The sequence below is a fragment of the Alexandromys fortis genome, unplaced genomic scaffold (genome assembly GCF_014885135.2).
Source record: "Alexandromys fortis isolate MF-2015 unplaced genomic scaffold, M_Fortis_MF-2015_v1.1 scaffold_7, whole genome shotgun sequence".
Classification (NCBI taxonomy): domain Eukaryota; kingdom Metazoa; phylum Chordata; class Mammalia; order Rodentia; family Cricetidae; genus Alexandromys; species Alexandromys fortis.
Genome location: NW_026067920.1, coordinates 1924010 through 1943150, shown reverse-complemented (window position 1 = coordinate 1943150; position 19141 = coordinate 1924010). Strand labels below are relative to the sequence as shown.

Below are 19141 nucleotides of genomic sequence, written 5' to 3'. Positions count from 1 at the left end.
ATGCACCATTGCGTTTTTTTCCCCTCAGACCTGAAATGACTCCATAATGCAAGGGAAAATACTGCAGGTGTAAACCAATCAAGGAGTCCAGCAAAGTTTGCAAGCCAAACACAGAAGCAAAAGGAAAGGAATGCTTTATTCAAGGCCAAAAGGTTTTGTCAACAAGCACTTCTTACTAACTTAAGAAACAATACTGATCAGTGGCAGCTGATCAGGCTAATGTACCAAGCACTTTCAGGGGCCTCACAAGCAGAGCTGATTTAATCTGCACACCAATCCTCAGAGTCTCTTATGCCTCCACTACCACCACTACCCCAATCCGAATGGATATAGAGGCCCACTTATAGATTTGCTCTGTGAAGAATGGGTAAATTGAGCAGACTCTGAGCACTGGGTTCCTTAGAGACATTTCTCACTAACTCATGTAAGCTACACACAGGTAGGACTCCATAGGAAGTAATCTCATTGCATTCAGCCTCAGTGAAGTTTTCAACTCTGACAGAAACCCATAATCCTGAGTCAGTTAGTGCCAAGTGGGGTCAAATAGTATGCTTCATCACACAGGGATGCATGATTAAAATGGTGGAGTCTGGCCTGCCCAGACTTGAAATCCCAGGTAGAACCTTTTCAAAACCCAAATGGTACTTTCAAATACAAATGGAACAGCACTGGGAATGGTCAAATGTCCTGCCCCAAACCTCGCTGTTCTCCTACAGCCGCCTAGAGGTGTCCATTCTACAATAAGCTCTCTGTACAACCAGACAAACCAGCTCCAGATACAAGAAGACAGTACTCACTCTAAGGCCTGAGAAAAAGCATTCACTACTGACTCATCAACACAAGGGCCATACACAATGCCGCAGAAGAAAAGGTTCAGAAGACTGAGATCTAAGTCCTGCCTTAGGCAAGTCTGGACTATCTTGAGCCTCCACTCCCTCATTATAGACAGAAGCCACTGGTGAGAGTTAAATGGGGTAGTACAGTGTGATGGCTGCCTGCTCTCTGATGGACTGAGCTCTTTTTGTATGCCAGGCAAAAATCTGTGAGTCTGTGTCCATCTAACCTGCCACTAAAAAGTTTTTCCTGCAAGGAACCAAGCTAGGAAGTCTTTTTGTCTTAAGTCAGGTAACACTTCTTTGCACCTCTGGGCTTATCAAAAGTGCTTCAGACCAAGAGTAAAACAAATTGCCCAGACAATCAACTGTAGCCTCACCCACCCTGATCATCCCAGCAGAGAGGAATTTAGAACAGTATTCTTCAAGGTCCTCATGCAAGACAGTTCAATTGGTCATGAAAGACTTAAAACAGTAAGAGGCATGAGGCTCAGCAGGTTCAATCCCAAGATCCCACATGGTTCAAAGAAAGAACCAATTCCCACAAGCTATCCCCTGACTGCCACATGCACAATATGGCAAGCAAACACTGTGACATATATGCACACATGTACAGACAAATAAATGTAACTTGAAAATTTAAAAAGGAAACAATTTAAAAGTACACCTGCTAAAAGGAGTTTGTCTCCATTCTATCTGTATGATTCAAACTGCCCAAGTGTAGGTCATTTAAAAATAAATAAATAAAATAAAAACACTTTGCAAGACAGTGATTTATAAGTACCTGGATGAAGTCCCCGACCAGAGCAGTTGGTAATAAATCTCACTGGGGAAGATGAGACCAGGCCAATGCAGCTGCTAACCGTGGGAGAAACTGTGGGGTGTAGTTTGATGAATGAGTAAGTTCAGAGGAAAAGCATCAAGAAGCCTGAACAAGGCCTCAACTTTAGGTAGGGGCTATGAGTAAAGCAAATTTAGTGGGGGAAAGAAGACGACCACATAAAGAGAAAGAAGCTCATTTGTGAAGAGACCGTGTGGACCTACTCTTTAAGAGACTCTTACTCCTCTACCTTGCAGGGGCCTCTCTGCAAGGAAAGTAGGTACAGGCAAAAGCTACTGCACAGAGCAGACCATGAGAAATGCAGAGGGGTAAGCAATAAGAAGTAAAGGGCCAGAAAGAACAAGACACAACATCTCATTTATGCCATTTAGGCAAAGACAGATAAGAGCTAATCCTGAGGCCATAAGGGCGAGAGACCTTCTGACAACACAAGCAGTAACCAAGAGAACACCCAATGCCAGTGGGGATGCCCCCATGCATACTGCCTGTGTTCTTGGCATTCCCGCCCTATGTTGGCTGTTAAGTTAGTTTCTGCTAGCTCAAGTCTCTCCTTCATGGGATGGCCTATTTCAGACATAGATTCTGGTCTGTGGGTTAGCGAGAGCATCTTAATCAGGGCTGATACTGAGTCAAAATTGTTTTGCCTAGCCATTATGGTCTCAACACACAGCTACTCAAAGCTAGTGGAACAACCCAAAGGAGGAGAGGAGTCAGTATATAGGGCTGTAAAGTGTTGTGTGAATGTGGGTTAGACCTTATCTGCAGACTTCCTAGAGCCAAGAACCAGAAGAAAATCAGTAGACAACTGAATTTGTTTTAAAAAGAGACGGAGTATACACACATAACGTGCAAGTGCACGCACCCTGCAACAGACAAAATTTGTATTGAAAGGAGAGGAGGTCTGATCCGAAGCAATGGAGGAATACTTTCCAGGAGGAAGACAAGAGAAATGGCTTATCAATACTACCCCTAGAACAATAACTGTGCTACAAAGATAGCCAAGAATGACGTTAATCTAATCAGACCCCCACTAGCTTCTTGGATTAGTCCACCAAGAAGAAAGGGCTATCAATCAGGCCTGTGCTCACATCTGACTCAGCAGCAGAATCTATCTGCTAATGGAAGTCCAAGGTTCAGGACCTATATCAGGAATAGGCCATCCCATAGGGGACTTGAGCTAGTATAAACTAACCCAGGAGACAGCAGAGGGTGGGTCTGCCAGCCGCAAGCAGTATGCAGGGAGCACTACAGGACAGGCCATCCCCGCCAGCACTGCCTCCCTGAGCACTATCTTCCCTTCCATGCCATTTCTTTGTCTGCTAAGGGTGAAGAAATGAGAACAAGTAAGCATGAGACATGTACCCAAAGGAGATGCCAGAAACGTCAGGTGCATGATTGTCACTGTATTACTATAAAACAATTTCCCACATTTCTCTAAAAAGAGTACTGAATGGGGCTATGGAGAAGACAAACAAGGCTCAAGTGAGGCATAGCAGAGCTGGTTTCACCCCTTGCTGTCTGTAGCAAGCGTCCGGGAAAAGACTGCTGTTCTAGGACATGGAGCTGTTTTGCCATCTGAAGAGGGAGTGACCCATTCAGGTTTTACAGGTGCTCAGCCCTCCAGAAGATGTGATGGTGACTCGGTGCTTTGACCACAGCGTAGGTAGGTAAAAGCCCTGGAAAGGCTCCTCCTCTCTGGGCTCTTGTTCTCTAGCCCAGCACAGTATCCTCCCAGAAATTATTCTCTTAAGTTCCCAGGAATGCTGGCACTGGGAACAGCAGCTCTCAGGAGACCTTCTCTAGTGGTCAAATTACTTACAAACATCAAGAAGACAAAAGTTAACACAGGCACTGGGAGCTGAAATGGACCAAACTGCATGAGTTCTGAGAAACCCAGCTGTGGTCTGTCCTGAGTCTACTGTTCCCCCAGACTCCTTCAAACAAGACCGTTCCATCTCTAGGTGGCCCCTGGCCTAAACTGACCTGACTCTGGAAAAGGAGCAGTGGCTCTAGGGGTGAGAATAAGGGCTGAAAGGGCGATCTCTCTGTACCAACACTGGATCCTGAAAGAAAATCCTGCGAGCAGCAGACACAAAGAAGGCCATGGGAGGAGGTGCCTTACTGGTGTCCCCGGCAAGCTCGGGTTAATGGGTAAAAACAGATAGATGCATGTGATGTACACACACCTGCATTCAGGCTTATATGCACACACCCGCACATACCGCGCACAGGATCAAGCAGGCCTGGAACGGCAGGCCGAGGTACCGGTGGAAGCCAAGCTGGGACCGCGGACCCACATAAGACTCACCATGAACGCCAGGCCTCAGAGGCGCGTGGCCGGCGGATCCATGCCCAGTGAGTGGAGGCCGGCCTCCCTCCTACCTCTGGTCCACGGTTCTACACGCAGCTCTACACTGGGTGGGTGAGGCAGGCGGAGCAGCGGAACGGCAGGACGTTCAATCGCTCACAGATACCGCGATTCCCGGATCCCTGCTCAGTGTTCCTGGGTTGGGCTGGTCTAACTGGCAGGGACCTCCTCCACAAGAGATGGGGCGGGGCTGGCTGAGTCAAGGCTCAGTGGCCTCCCTGCCAATCTTGAGGTGACCAGTCCCAGACAGGAACCTTGGGGTTCTAAATACAGCGAGAAGAGTAAGCAAAAGACTGCATGCAGGAGAGAAAGTTCTGCTTTGTGAGATTATGGGGGGGGGGGGGGGGACAGAAATATGTGTCACCAAAAGAAACTGCATAAACTAATTAATACGGTACCCTCTCAGAAGCTGGCTGGTTATGAGCATGAATAAAGTACATGCTGATGGGGTTCATGATAGAGCTTGCTTCTGGAAAACAACCCGGAGGGGCATCTGACACTTTCCAGGGTAAAAGAGTTATTTTCTCAACATGCATTAATTAAAATAAAATAGTACCTTCAGAACAGAGGACTTCACTGTAAACTACACCTTATAAATTTTTTTTTTACAAATCTGTATAGGGGCCAAAATTATTTTAGGCCGGCCTAGTGTACTGAAACAAACTCGGTAAGAGCATCACAAAGTCCTCTGTCCTTGATGGACCTTCTCACAAGCATCCTGGACTAGGAGTTACAAGGGACCTCACTCACCACTGGGTTTTTGAAAACTCAGTACTTAATTTTTCATTCACCAACAGAAACCTCACAAAGAAGGAGCCCTGGAGATCCATCAGAAAAAGGGGCACTGTCACGGCACATAGTAACACCCATAGTAACACCCATGCAGAAAATCTGGGACTCTCGTAAATCCCTGGGGGCAATTCAAAACAGTAGGGCCACTTTGGAAGCAAGTTTCCCAGCTTCTTACACAGCTCAGTACACACCAGCCACACACCTGAGAACTTATCCAAGAGAAACCACCTACAAAAAGGCCTGCTTACAAAACTTCATAGCACTTGTGTGCCAATCAAACTCTAAAACAATCCGAATATCCACCAGCGGAGGAACGCATGAACAGCTCAGAACCCGCGAAGAGAGGAAATTACTGACACACACATACATGCTGCTGGTGAAAGTGCCTCTGAAACAGTGTGGCAGCAAAAGCTGCCAGAAGGGAGACAGCCAGGGCGGGGCCATGTATGTGAAATTTATTCCTAAGGAAATGCTCAAGAGAATATACAATTGGTATTTGTCTGAAGAAGGGACTGAGGACTGGCTGCACACTTTGGGTAATGGAAATCCTCCAAGACTGGATGCAATGGCAGGTGGGCAGCTGTGCATACCCTGGGAGTCACTAAGTGTTCATAGTGAGTGGATTTCATGGTGCATTATAGCATGTTTGCTCAGTGTGGGAGGTACTGGGATCAATCTGAGTTCTGCAAAAATAGGGAGGGGGTCAAATCTGTGGAAGTGCTCAAGGAATAATTTAATAAACCCATATACAAACTCCACCCAGATCACAGTAAAGTGAGAATGTTACAATACTCACCTTAGTTTTAAAACATTTTACCCCTTGAAAGAAGTTGCAGGTGCCATGTCTTCTCCCTTAAATCCTATAACAGCCAGCTCCTTAAGAGGAAGAAAGCTGTGAGGGAGCCAGATAACTGTCCTCCAGGTCTCACCTTCACTGAACACCCTCACAGAAAACACTCCTCAGTGCCTTAACTCAGCAAGGCCCTGCTTCCATCCTGGTTTCAGCAGCATGTATAACCTGTCATTACACGGTCATCTGACTCACATTCTCTCACTGAGCTGGTGAGGGGCCAGCAAAGCACCTGGCAGAGGAGGCACACAGCACTCACTTGTGGAATCAGTATGCCAATCACAAGAAGCCACCTGTCCTGACTGCCTGCCATCCAAGCAAGTACTCCAAGTACTTGGCCCCAGCAATAAAGACAAACATGGTTCTTGCCCTAAGTCATTCACAGACAAGCAAACAGGCAATGTCTATATCAGTGCTCAGTGATATGACAGAAAACTGAGGTTGGGAAGAGACATTCCCCCTCAACAAATACTAATACAGTCTCAGGGGAAGGCAGTTAACAGTACTTTTCTAGAAACAATGCTATTGGCTGAAAGAGAGTTAAGCACTGTGAAGCTCAGTTCTCAGGGACAAGAGCAAGTTCTTGGCCTCTCCATGCCTGTTACCATCACCTGGACTCTCAACACCTAGTGCCTACCTAACATTTTACAAGTTCACCAACTAGGGCCATAACTGAGTCCACAGATTCACTCACACTAAATCTGGTCAAGATGGCTATAAGCAAACACTAAAAATGTGTTAGGATGTGTAAATACCATTTACAAAGTTTTGACTACATATTATACCATGAGAGAGCTAGCAGGGTGACTTCTACCAGTGTGCAAAACTTAAAGGACTAATCACACCCTTCAAGACTTTTCTCCATCAAACACTGGCATGAATATTGCATGTCTTAACCCATACAACAAGTTTTCCTCCAGAAGTTTCCTGCAATAACCAGAACACATCCCCAGGCTTCCTGCTTCCCTGTTAGCATGTTTGATCTATCTGCTTGTTTGTATGTCTATAGCACAGACATCTCTACCTTTGAAGTCAGGGAGGCAAGACTGACTCACCTTCCCTTCCTAGCAGATCAAACACCCATCAGGCCACTGAACAACACAAGGATCAAATGAAGATTATAGGAACAACTTCAGTGTCCAATCCAAGGCTATGGTCAGTAAATCAAGAAATAGCAACTCCTAAAACCACTAAGTAAAAACAAAATCATTCAACAATATGTGAAGCTATAGAAAAATATGTGTTATCAAAAATTAGAAATGGTCTATAGGTTAACCATACACTAAAGTTGAGCACCATCCTAAGCCATCAATAAGCAAATGCAGTTCGATCCTTGCTCTCTTGAATACATCTGGGTGCTGCTTGAGAGACACACAATAAAGCTACAAACACATGAACAAGAATTTCCAATGAAGAAAAATGATGTGCAGAAAATACCCCAGCAGGCTGATGACATCCCTTTAGACTTTAGTTGGTCAGGGGAAACCTGAGAAGACACCATCTGAGCTATGACCACCCACTGAAACACACATTGAAGAAAGGGCAAAAGTAATGGCTTAGGGCAGACAAGAAGCCAGAACGTGTGATGGGGTGCACTAGGAAGAGGTGGTCCTCCCAAGTTCATAGCAAAGAACACATATTCAGCCCAGTGTGATCAGCAGCCAAGAAGATCTGCACTGAAAGACTTTGTATCAGGAGTTCATAGCAGCATAGACTTTCACTTCTTTACAGCACAACCTATGAGGGGATAGGGAAGCTAATCTTAAGAACATGTGATCTGTAGATTCTGCATTCATATTCAACCAACTGCAGATCAAAAGCATTCCTCAAGGGGGGGGGACCCTGTTGTCTGATCTGTAGATTCTGCATTCATATTCAACCAACTGCAGATCAAAAGCATTCCTCAAGGGGGGGGGGACCCTGTTGTCTGGACTGGTTATCATAACTCCCTAAACAACACAATACTTTTTACACAGCAGTTACATCGCATTAGGAAGTATAAGTATTGTAGAAATAATTTAAAGTGAACATGACAATGTTAGGTTACCACTGTATAAAAGGGACTCTAGTGTCCCAGGATTTGAGGATCCATAGAACGTTCTGGAACAAATATCCTGCATGACACGACTATTTAGGTTTCACATTGTAAGAAACCCCATCGGGGATATGGCCCTTCTCAGCCACTATAGCTTCCTTTTTAGCATCCTCTACCAGGTGAAATTATTTTCTGCTTCTACTTTGCTGAGTTTTTGTCAGAAATGAATACTGAACTTTGTCAAATACTTTTTCTGCCTCAATAGGACCGTGTGGTTTTCAGTAATACAGTTAGTAATACAGTTGATGACACTGACTGTTTCCTTACATCATGCTGGCCTTGCATTTCTAGGATGTCACTTAGTCCTTTGTCAAAACATGTCTTGGGTTCAGTTTTCTAATAACATGCTGAGGATCATGTGTGCTCATAAAGGACACTGGGCTTAGGGTTCAGTGTCAGCAGCACTAGCATCAAGAATGAGTGAGGAGATGTCTTTTTCCTTCTAAATTTGGCAGTGTTTTTAAGCAGATTTCCTGAGTGAAACCATGTGGGCCTGAAGATAACTTTTCCAGAAAGTGTCTTATTTTTCTCCTTGTGGTGGTCAAATTCCGTGACAAAAGCAACTTAAGAAGAAAGGGTTTATTGTGGTCCCCAGCTCCAGGAGGATGGTATCCACCACAGTGCAGAAAGCATGGAACAAGAGCAGAAGATCAGTTCGTCACACTGCATCAACACACAGGAGGCACAAAGTGACCAAGAAATTGGAGCCCCAGCACCTCAAGGCCCACCCAATGATCCCACTTTCTCTACTAAGGGTCCCCCTCCTAAAGGTTCCACAGCCTTCCCAAACAGCTCCAGCAGCTGGGAACCACGCGTTCAAACATGTGAGCCTGGAGAAACATTGCACATTTAAACTACCACAGTATTTAACTGCAATTTTCTTTTAAAGAGAAAATAATTTAATTTTATTTTATTTGAATGGGTGTTTTGTCTGCATGTGTGTTTGTGTGGGGGTGTTGGATACCCTGGAACAGGAGTTATAGGGAATTGTTAGCTGCCATGTGGGTGCTAGGAATTGAACCCTGGTCCTCTGAAAGAGCAGTCAGTGTTCTTACATGTCTCCAGCCCCAACTGTAATTTTCTTGTCTTACAAAAAAAACAAAACAAATCCAAAACTGCAGTATGAATCAGTTCACATTTTACCTCGGATGGGTTCTAGTGATTTCTAATTTCCAAGGAAATAGATCATTTCACCTGAGATGACAAATTCCTGTAGAGAGTTGCTCAAAGAATTCCATTTTCCCTCTTAGTTTTGCAGGTTCCACAGTACTATCTATCCCTTTGCTCATTCCTTTTATTGAAAATCTGTTTCTCTTTCCTTGGTTGTTCAGCTAAGATTGATCAAGACAAAGATCATTCAAAGATCCAGCCCTGGTCTCACTCACGGCCATTTACAGTTCCAATTTCATTTTTATTTCTTCTGTATCATTTGTTTCACTTCTGCTTTTTAAAATCTTAAGACAGGAACTTGGATTACTGATGTGAGACCTTCCTTCTTTTAGTCTCATGATATATATTTCCTATCCAAATTTCACCTTCCAAGTTTTGGTATGTTGTATACTTGTTTGTATCAAAATATTTTCTAATTTTCCTTGTGGCTTCCTCAGAAATTTGCTACTTATTTAATATCCACATTTAGGGAGATGTTCTTAATATTTGTTATTGCTTTTTGTCTAATAAACACTATGGTTAGAAACATTTACTTAACTTTAATCCTTTGGAATCTTTAAAGACTCTGGTGAATGCTCCACATGCACAGGGGATGGCTACCACTGGAGGGGGAGTGTTCTGGACAGGTCAGTCAGCTGCTGGAGAGTAGAATTCAGATTCTCCACACTCTGGCTTGCTCCAACTGCAGCTGCTCCTTCTCAGGGTCTTAGAGTAGCACTGACCCTCCACTTGGAAAGTAGAAAGGTCCAGTTTTCTGCATCTCTGCTTGGTGGATTTGCACCAGGCATTAGGTGCAGAAACACTCAGAGCTAAGTGGTCTTCATTAGGCAACCGCTCTCTTTATTTCTGGGAACTAGTTGTGTGAAGCCCAGTTTTTATTTTTTATGACATTAATAGGTCTACCTTAAGGGAGGTGCTAAAGATTGAACCCAGGGCTTCATGTACACTAAACACAAAATTCTATGACTAAACTACACCCCAGCTCCATTTTCTCCTCTTTCTTCAGAGTGCTATCTTACATGTTGAATATTTGAAGAGTTCTTTGTAGATGACAGAATTGAGTCACTTTTTTTCAAGCCTCTTTGATAGCACTGGTGTGCCTAGGCCATCCGTATGTAACATAATTTGGTAGGTCTGAATTTAAGTGTCATCTTACCGGGTTTATTGTTGCTTTTCTTCCCTATTTCTTCTTTTCTGCCTTCATTTTGAGTTTTCTGAATTTTGTTAATTGTAAAATTTTGCAATTTTAATTTATCTATCATGTTTTTGGTCATCTTTCTATATAGCTCAATGGTCGGCCTAGGAGCTGAAATATGTATATGCAATTTTCTGTGACCTAATTGGAATCAGCATTTTATCACTTTGAGTAGGAACTCATCGCCCTTCCCTGATATATGATTGACTTGTATGTTACATCTACATACAGTCGAAGACCCAAACAACACTTAACTATTGCATTTAACCAAACACATTTTTAAAGAACCTACTGAGAATTGACTCTCTGCAATTCTGCAATCTGCCATATGTTCTAGTGCAACGACCCTGCAGTGGTCAAATCTTGTACAAACTATAGAAATGATCCCTGAAAGTATAGGGATCTTACTCTCTTACAACAAGACTCCTGGCAGCAAGTGCTCTTACTTTTCATCTGAGAACACTTTCCTTTCACCTTTGTTCTTGATACAGTATTCTGGGTTGACAATTCTTTTCTTTCAACAGATCCAAAAATACTGATTCCCTTGACGAGTGTGTGTGTGTGATTTTTTTGTTTTGTTTTGTTTTAGATTTTCGATAAAGGAGCTAAAAGTATACAATAGATTTTTTTATTGTATTTTTATTGTGTGTATGTGGGAAAGGGTTCTGTGCAAGTGTTAGCAAAGCCTCAAAAGAGGATACTGGGTCCCTTGAAGTGCAAATTATAGGTGGCTCAGCCACCCAACCTGGGTGTTACGAACTTAACTATAGTCCTTTGCAAGCACAGCAGCTGCTCTGATTGCTGAACCATCATCTCTCCAGTCCCCTCTGTTGTTACTGATGAGAAATTCATAAGCATTCAAATTACTATTCTCCAACAAGTAACACACTGTTTTTCTCTGAATGCTTGTAGGATTTTTTTTTGTCTTTATTTTCAGCAGTTTGGTTACAATTTGCCAGAACTTACCTGTTTATAGGATCACTGACTAGACTTAAATCTGTAAGTGAATGACTTGACAAATTTTGGACATAGTCATTTATTTTAATTTTTTTATTAATAAATTCTTTCTCTTAAGACTTCTGTGGCACAAATTCAAGCTTTGGTGATTCTGGCTTCAACTTTCTAATTTTTTTAAAAAAATTATTGTATATGTGATTGTGTGTGAATACAGGCACATAGGTCCAAAGAGCGTGTGTGAAAGTCAGGGGACAGTTTTCAGGAGTTGGTTCTTTTCTGCAACAATATGAAATCTAGAAATTCAACTCAGGTTGTGAGGCGTGTGTAAGCACCTGTAGCTGCTAAACCATCTCCATTTTACTGGATTTTAAACATTTTAGTGTGTCTCCTATGTTCAAGATTATATTACTCTACTGACCCTCCTTTGATCTTTGCTGTTAGGCTGCATAAGTTCTACTAATCTACCTTAAAACTTACTCTTCCTAACTTGTGTGTTCTGCTATTGAGTGGTCTGCTTAGTTATTTCAGCTGTATTTTTCTGTTATAAATGTTCACTGATTTACTTTCTATTTTTCAACTAATGTTTTCATCTTCCACTCTCAAGGGTGTCTACCCTACTTGCTGGAGCATTCTTCTAATGGCTTCTTTAAGGTCATACACAATCCCAATATGCATTGATTTTAGGATTGAATCTACTGGTCATCAAAAGACAACCAAGTCCTTAAACCTAATAATTTTGAACTGTATTATAGATTGTTTGTTTTTCAATACAGGGTTTCTCTGTGGGGCTTTGGAGCCTGTCCTGGAACTCAAACACAGAGATCCGCCTGTCTCTGCCTCCTGAGTGCTGGGATTAAAGGCATTCACCATCACTGCCTGGCCTAGACTTTTCTTTAAATATTTTTTAGATTTATTTTGTGTGCATGGGTATTTTGCCTGCATGTTTTTCTATGCACCATATGCATGTTTGGTGCTGAGGAAGTGGTAAGCCTCCATATGGGTGCTAGGAATCAAACCTAGATCCTTTTCAAGAACAAGTTAAGTTCTCCTAACCACTGAGTCAATTCTTCAGCCCATAGACTCTTCAAAAGTTATGTTCCAATACTTGACCTTGTGTAAATGATGACACTATTGTAATATATTTGGACTCCAAACATAAAGACCTACAAGTTCCAGCCAGCTTTTCTGTTGAATTGTGATTCTAAACTGTTTTCAGCACTTTTGACTGTCTTGCATGCGCACCACCCAGTGGCCAGTCAGAGATTTGCATGTGCTCCAACCATTCTCTTTTACTTAAGGTCGGATCCATGTACCCAAACAATGGCAGGAAATACAGGAGTCATAACAAACTTAAAGAAGTCACTTTCCTGCACATCTCTTTGCAATCATCAAGTGTCTTCTAGTTCCCTGAGTCTTCCTGCTGTGATTTAATAGCTATACACTTCCCACCACTGTGTTGGTGAGAGGGCAAAGCAGATGTACAGATCTTTTCTCACCAGCTTCCCCTCCTGCAGTGTTAGGCTCTAGAGAGAAAAGAACAGAGAGAGGAGGGCTGGAGAGCTGACTCAGCTAAGAGGAGCCAGGCTCAACTCACACCAGCCACATGGCTGGTCAAAACTGTCTGTAACTCCAATCCCAGAGGTTCTATTGCAACCTTCTGACCTCCCTGGGCACCAGCCACACATGTGGTGCACATAACATACAGGCATAAAACACTCATACCCATAAAATAATAAAATAAATAAAACCTTTAAAAAAAAAAAAGAACAGAGAGAAGGGGGCTGAAGAGATGGCTCAGCGGTTGAGAGCGTGGCTCCTCATCCAGAGGACCTAGGTTCAATTCCCAGCCCCCACATGACAGCTCACAACTGTCCATAACTCCAAGACCTGACACCTCATACATACATGCAGGCAAAAACAACAATGCACATAAAATAAATACATTTTAAACAACAACTACAAAAAGAACAGAGGAAAAAATAATGCAAAGGATGCTTTCTGCCTATCTCTAAGTATTGGACTCACTCTTCCCCTAGCCATAGAGCCCTTTCTGGTCCTTTCTGTTATGTTAACACTCCTTTCTGAATTTGGTCTGCCCAAGTTCAGGCTAAAAATGCCAGAGAGGGAAAGTCCATTCAGTTTCAGTTCAGCAGCACTCTGAACTATGGTCTTCTTGCACAGTCCTGCACCATGTGCTCCCTACCACCAGCAAGCAAATGCTCTGTGCACTCTGTTCACATAGTGTGTTTACTGGGTGAGCAGAAGTGGCATATACTTAACTGAAACTAGGACCTTGTTCTAGTTATTTTTCTTTTAATTTGTGTGTGTGCATGTGTGTGTGTGTACATACACATGCCACAACACACAAGTGGAAATCAGAAGCTAACTTGTAGGAGTTGCTTTTCTTCTTCCACCATGTAGGTTCTGGGGTCAGAATTCAGATGTGGTGGCAAGTGCCTTTATTTACTGAGCAGAGTGCTGATCAAAATGAAGGTTGTTTCCTTGCTGTTTTGAAAATTATCTGTAGGTTTTCAGCTACCTCCACTGAACACCCATACATATCCTTCCTGTAATGTGTAATCCTTTTATATACCAGACCTCTCAGAAACCAGAGCACAGGAAAATGAATGTCACTCTATGCTGCCCTGGATTTATGACTTTCTGGGGTTCTCTAACATCTAAAAGCTGATTTGATTCGAGAAGACCACCTAAGTCATTCCTGGATTGATGTGGGATTCCCCTCTGTATGCTGTGAATACCATAGGTTAATAAAGAAACTAGCTTGGCCTATAGCAAGGTAGAAAGGAGTCAGAGTCAGAAAGAAGCCATGTAGCCCCGCTGGAGACAGACGCTGGAACTTTAGCCGGTAAGCCACAGCCACATGACCATACATAGATTAATAGAAATGGGTTAAGTTAATATGTAAGAGTTAGCCAATAAGAAGCTAGAGCTAATGGGCCAAGAAGTGATTTAATTAACACACTTTCTGTGTGATTATTTCAGGGCTGAGAGTCAGGGAACTAACTATTGGCCTCCCTCAACAAATGTTCAGAAATCTTTTGCAAGTATACTAGACAGTAATCTTGAAACTTAACCATCATTTTACTTTTACAGGATCCCCTAAAAAGAACATCACCCCATGACAGCTGGAAGCAATTCTAGAAGACGACATCCCCTCTCCCAGGTATTAAATATTATAGGCCAACAGTTGCTCATGTTTGAGGTTCTTTAGATACATAGAGATTGTATTCTGCCTAGATATATAATCTTCAACCACTTCAAGGATCTATAGAACACAGCATTTAAATAACTTAAGGTTCTGTTGACATGAGACATGATTGCTCCTGACAGCACCAAGCTATTTCCGAGAGAATATTGAGCATCAGAGACACTCCACTCAGAGTTTGTTTTCGTCTTGGCACAACTGGCCTTTGGGCAAGGAACTGCCCATGCCTCAACCACTGACAAAGTACATGGTATCTGGACTGGATAAGCAATATACAAGGAAAATGATTGTCAAACCTTGCCAAGACAGGATAAGACAGCTCTGAAAATTTTCCTGCCCCGAAAATGGTCTGTCAGTTATACTAAGCCTTAGCCAAAGTTGTTGCTTCAACATTGCAAATGAGACTTTGAGTGATTGCTTGGGTAGTCAATTGTCTCCGTCATATACTGCTTGCTTTGGAAGTTGCTTGATTGCACTTCCTGCCTGCTCAAGTAATATTATCTCAGGCCTTCGATGGGTCTGAAGATTAGACAGTCGTAGTTACCATCCTCTTATGGTTTAGCCAAGTCTAATTCTGATGCAAGACTTAGACTTTTTGGAATAGAATGTCTATTAAAATATTTATCATGTGTTCCTTGCTTAATATTGTTTATGTTGGTTGTAATTTTATAGTTGATAGCTGTTTATTGTATATAGTTTGTATTAGGTTTGGATTGCTCTTATTGAGACAAAAGGGGGAGGAATGGGGAATCTTTGCCAACTAATTATCTTTAAGAGGTAGGACCCCTTGGGAGAGGGTTGGCGGGGAGAGAAGCAGGGAGGGAAGCAGAGAAAAATGTAGAGCTCAATAAAAATAAAAAAAAAAAAGATGTGGGACCAAGTTAGGGTGTGGCTTTCTAGGACCTAGAGAAAATCGGCAAGCAGCCCAGATGCCCTCTCTCTGTGTGGTTCCCTTGCAGCTCAGCTGAGTTTGGACTTCTCATTCCTGTTTTGTGAGTCTTTCCCTTATAATAAATAAAAATATAATTGTTTTATCTTTTAGCTAGCCTAGTTATTTCCCAAATCAAGCTAACTTCTACACTGGGTATACAAAGCTAACACTGAATCAGTAAGCCTATGGTTGCCATAACCAGCAGCTGCCTTAGCAAGAACCAGCACTTTGGTTTTCTGCTCAACCTTACTCCCTGACAGTTAAGCTAATTGCTCAACAAACAGCAAATAGTGCACACAGAACAAGACTATCCCATTTTGTTCACAAGAGAATATGAACAAAATCCCACCCCTGCTAAGCGGCCAGAGCCCCCATTCATTCAAACCCAGTGGACAGAGAACTGAAGGCAGCATCTTTATAGCTCAGTAGCTATAGAGTTCGCATGCTGGTGGATGTACTTCTGGCCCTTTGTGTAGCTAGCTGCAGTGATGACTACCTTCTTCCCAATAGCCAACATTCCCACTGCACAGCTGTCATCCTTGGGATTACTGTAGTTGCTAAAACATGGCTCTAGTTTACTTCAGTGTGCAGGAGGCACGAAGTCTGCAGACTTGCATTTCTTACATCTGCAGGTAATGAAGACATGCCTCATCAGGTCAGGTCACCTGACTACACTTCAAGAATCACGACTTTAGTTTCATTCTCTTATCCTTGGTCATATTTGTTTCCCTTAAGGTGCCTCTGACATCATCATGTAAGCTAGTAAAAAGTATGACTTAATTTTCAAGGTTTTTATGAAATTTGAAAAGAAACTGGAAAGTAACATTTCAACATCTCCCTCCCCCCTCAACACACACACACACACACACACACACACACACACACACACACACACACACATCCAAAGAAACTGAAGTCTCTAAGACCAAGCCACGAGAATGTGACTCAGACCAAGTGAGGCCAGGTGCCCTCAGAGTACTTCCTTGAGAAAGTGGGCATATTTATTAGCTGAAAATCACAACAACCGTCCCTTGACCAGCTCTGGGGAAAATATACTGCATACACAATCTATTAAGTTATAGCAACACCACAGGTAGGTAGTTATTCTAATACCAAGTCCACACCTAAGACAGACCAAAGAGACAACTGGTCCCAGGTCATACAATGAAAGGAATTCAGAGCTCTTGGCTGCGGTGTACACCTGTTCCCTTGCTCTTCCACCAGCTCTGGAGCCACATATTACACATGCTTTCATGCCATTGGTGCCTGGGGTCTGCTCAATGACTCAAGCTCGTTGTCACACTGTACTCAGTTTCTTGTGGCTCAGGGTTAGCTTGTCAAGAGAAAAAAAAAAAAACAATGAAAACAGCAAACACTTTTGTAACACTTACTGCACTCAATATTCTAAGCATATAGTATGATTCACTTATTTAATCCTTAATCACCTAGGAGATAGGTACATTTCCTTTAAATTTATAGATGATGATATGAAGCTCAGACAGATTGAATAGCTTGTCCGGAGTAGCACAGCCAAATTGTGACAGCTGAAACACAAACCCAGGCAGGCTGTCTCCAAAGTCCATGTTCTTTTTCTTTATATTTGATTTGTGTATGTGTGTGTGTGTGCACTTGTGTGTTGGTACACATGTACCACTGTGCCTCTATACAGAGGCCAAAACACAACTTACAAGAGTCAATTTTTTCCTTCTACTATGTGGATCTCATAGATTGCACTTTACAACAGTACCAGGACTTCACCTCCTAGAAAAGTTACAGCTGAGTTTTACACACAACTTATATTTAATTGTACGCTCACTTAATAAGCCTCCACAATAACTCAAAATCAAAATGCAATAACTTACAAAGATGATTTCCAACACTGATAACTTTAGTGAGTCTTCCAAGGAAATGGTAGACAATATCCTCACAAATTTTATTTTCAAAGACATGAAAATGCACTGTATGGAAACCTGCCTCTTCCTTTTATACCCTATACCTAACAGTCATCAGTCCTGTCCTTGTCACTCCACAGTGACCTCAGCTGGACCAGGTCCCTCTTCACCAACTAGAGTGCAAGTGAGCTTACCACACTCAGCTAAGGAAAGACCTCCCATCAGAGAGGGGCACCAGCACACCCCTCAGGTCACAGACAATCTCCCTCTGCTCCTGAGGCTCAGCTCTCAGGGTTCATATCATCATCACCTGCCTAGTCCTGGCCCCTGACTGCACAGGATGGCGTTCCAGCTCTTCCATTCTCTAACTGTTATGACTGCACAGGTCACTCAGCCTCCGCACCTCCACACCTCCTCAGTGAGGTGAAGACAGTGACTGTATCTTCCTCATCAAATGGGGTAGTTTTTTTTTTTTGAGAATTTCATACATGAATACTGTATGTACATCCTTTCTACACCACCTTCTCCCCTTCCAAGTATTCCCATGTGTCCCCCCACTCCTATAGTGATACACTATTTATTATATTATATAATAAATAACATATTATTTTAATAAATAAAGCTTGCCTGAAGACCAGAGTGCAAAGCAGCCACACTAGTCAGCCATACAGGCCAGGCAGTGGTGGTGCATGCCTTTAATACCAGCTAGAGAGGAATATAAGATGGAGGAGACAGCTCTCAGGGTCAGTCTCAGACTGAGGATTCATGGAGGAAGGATCATTCATTTCGGTCTAAGATAGAGGTAAGAGTCTGAGGCTGGCCGCTTTGCTTTTCTGATCTTCAGCTTGAACCCCAATATCTGTCTCTGGGTTTTTATTATTCATGCTACACACTCCCTCTCAAATTCATGGTATCTTCTTAACTATTTTGTTACACACACATAAAATATATTATATATGTATATACATACAGTTTGATAAGTTCATTTAGTGTTGCTCAAATGCCTATGTGTTTATGGATAGCCACTTGGGACTGGATAGCCTATCAGGTGTTCATCTCTGGAAAGACTGATTCTTCTTCTCTCAGCAACCATCAATTGCCTGCAGTTCTTCATCTAGGGGGAGGACCTTGTGATATTCTCCCATCATGTTAGGATGTCAACTGGTAGTGCCACCACGCATGCCCTGTTTAGGTGACAACATTGCTAAGATTTGATGTGTTCAGTTCCCTGTCATTTGAATATACACTATCTTGCAGCAGATGTCCTGGTCCAGTGGTACTTACAATTTACCCCACTTCTTTATCTGGGCAGGGGAAAGCAAGGCTGAGGGAACAAGAAGAGCTACAGAACACTAGGGATAACAGAAAAAGCCATAGGAGAGCACGTTGTGTTTATTTAAAAATACATTTATAAGTAATTTAAATGAAGGTATATCACCTGTGGTGATCATGCTCTCCCCAACAGTCTTTTTGTTAGACAGCTAACAAAAACCCCAGTGCCAGACAAGACAACACATCCTTTGAGTTCTTAGTCAGGGAAGCTCATGAGAACTCCCAAACAATACAAGCTATTGCCAATGTCTTTGGTTGTCTCCCAGAATTTGAAGATAAGACATATTGCTAAAGACACCATATACTTCAGACACAGAACACTGGGAAGGATCCAGCTGGAACTGACCTGGAAGCCTCATTCCTGAGAACCAGCACTCATAGTATTTGAAGGTGCTATACAAGTTGCTGAGGGAGAAAAACAAAAGCCTTATTCAGCTATAAAGCCTATAAACTACAACAATGACCAGCATGGAGAGATATATCCGGGGGTGCAATAGTGGCACTTATATCTCAGGGGTAACCAACAATCACCTCATTGGACTTAGGTCCCACTTAATAGGAAGGAATTCCTTCCTGGCAATGTAAACCTAGCCAACTACCCATGGCTGGTGGGGTCATGGACTCTGCAGGACAACCTAATACTGCCACTCTTCTAAACC

General features: G+C 42.6%; 1 protein-coding gene across 3 annotated transcripts in view; it reads right to left on the bottom strand.

The window, feature by feature from the left end:
• The window catches only part of Tbc1d14 (TBC1 domain family member 14), an 88113-nt gene that overhangs the window by 32181 nt on the left and 36791 nt on the right, over positions 1 to 19141 (bottom strand). Inside the window, exon 1 of one of the 3 annotated variants that reach the window (XM_050141017.1) lies at positions 3983 to 4133. The exons of the other annotated variants lie outside the window; for them this stretch is intronic. Within the exon in view, the coding sequence (XP_049996974.1) occupies positions 3983 to 3985 (3 nt within the window). The 5' untranslated portion in view covers positions 3986 to 4133. Of the gene's footprint in view, positions 1 to 3982; positions 4134 to 19141 lie in introns of those variants that run through there. 3 annotated transcript variants of the gene reach the window in all.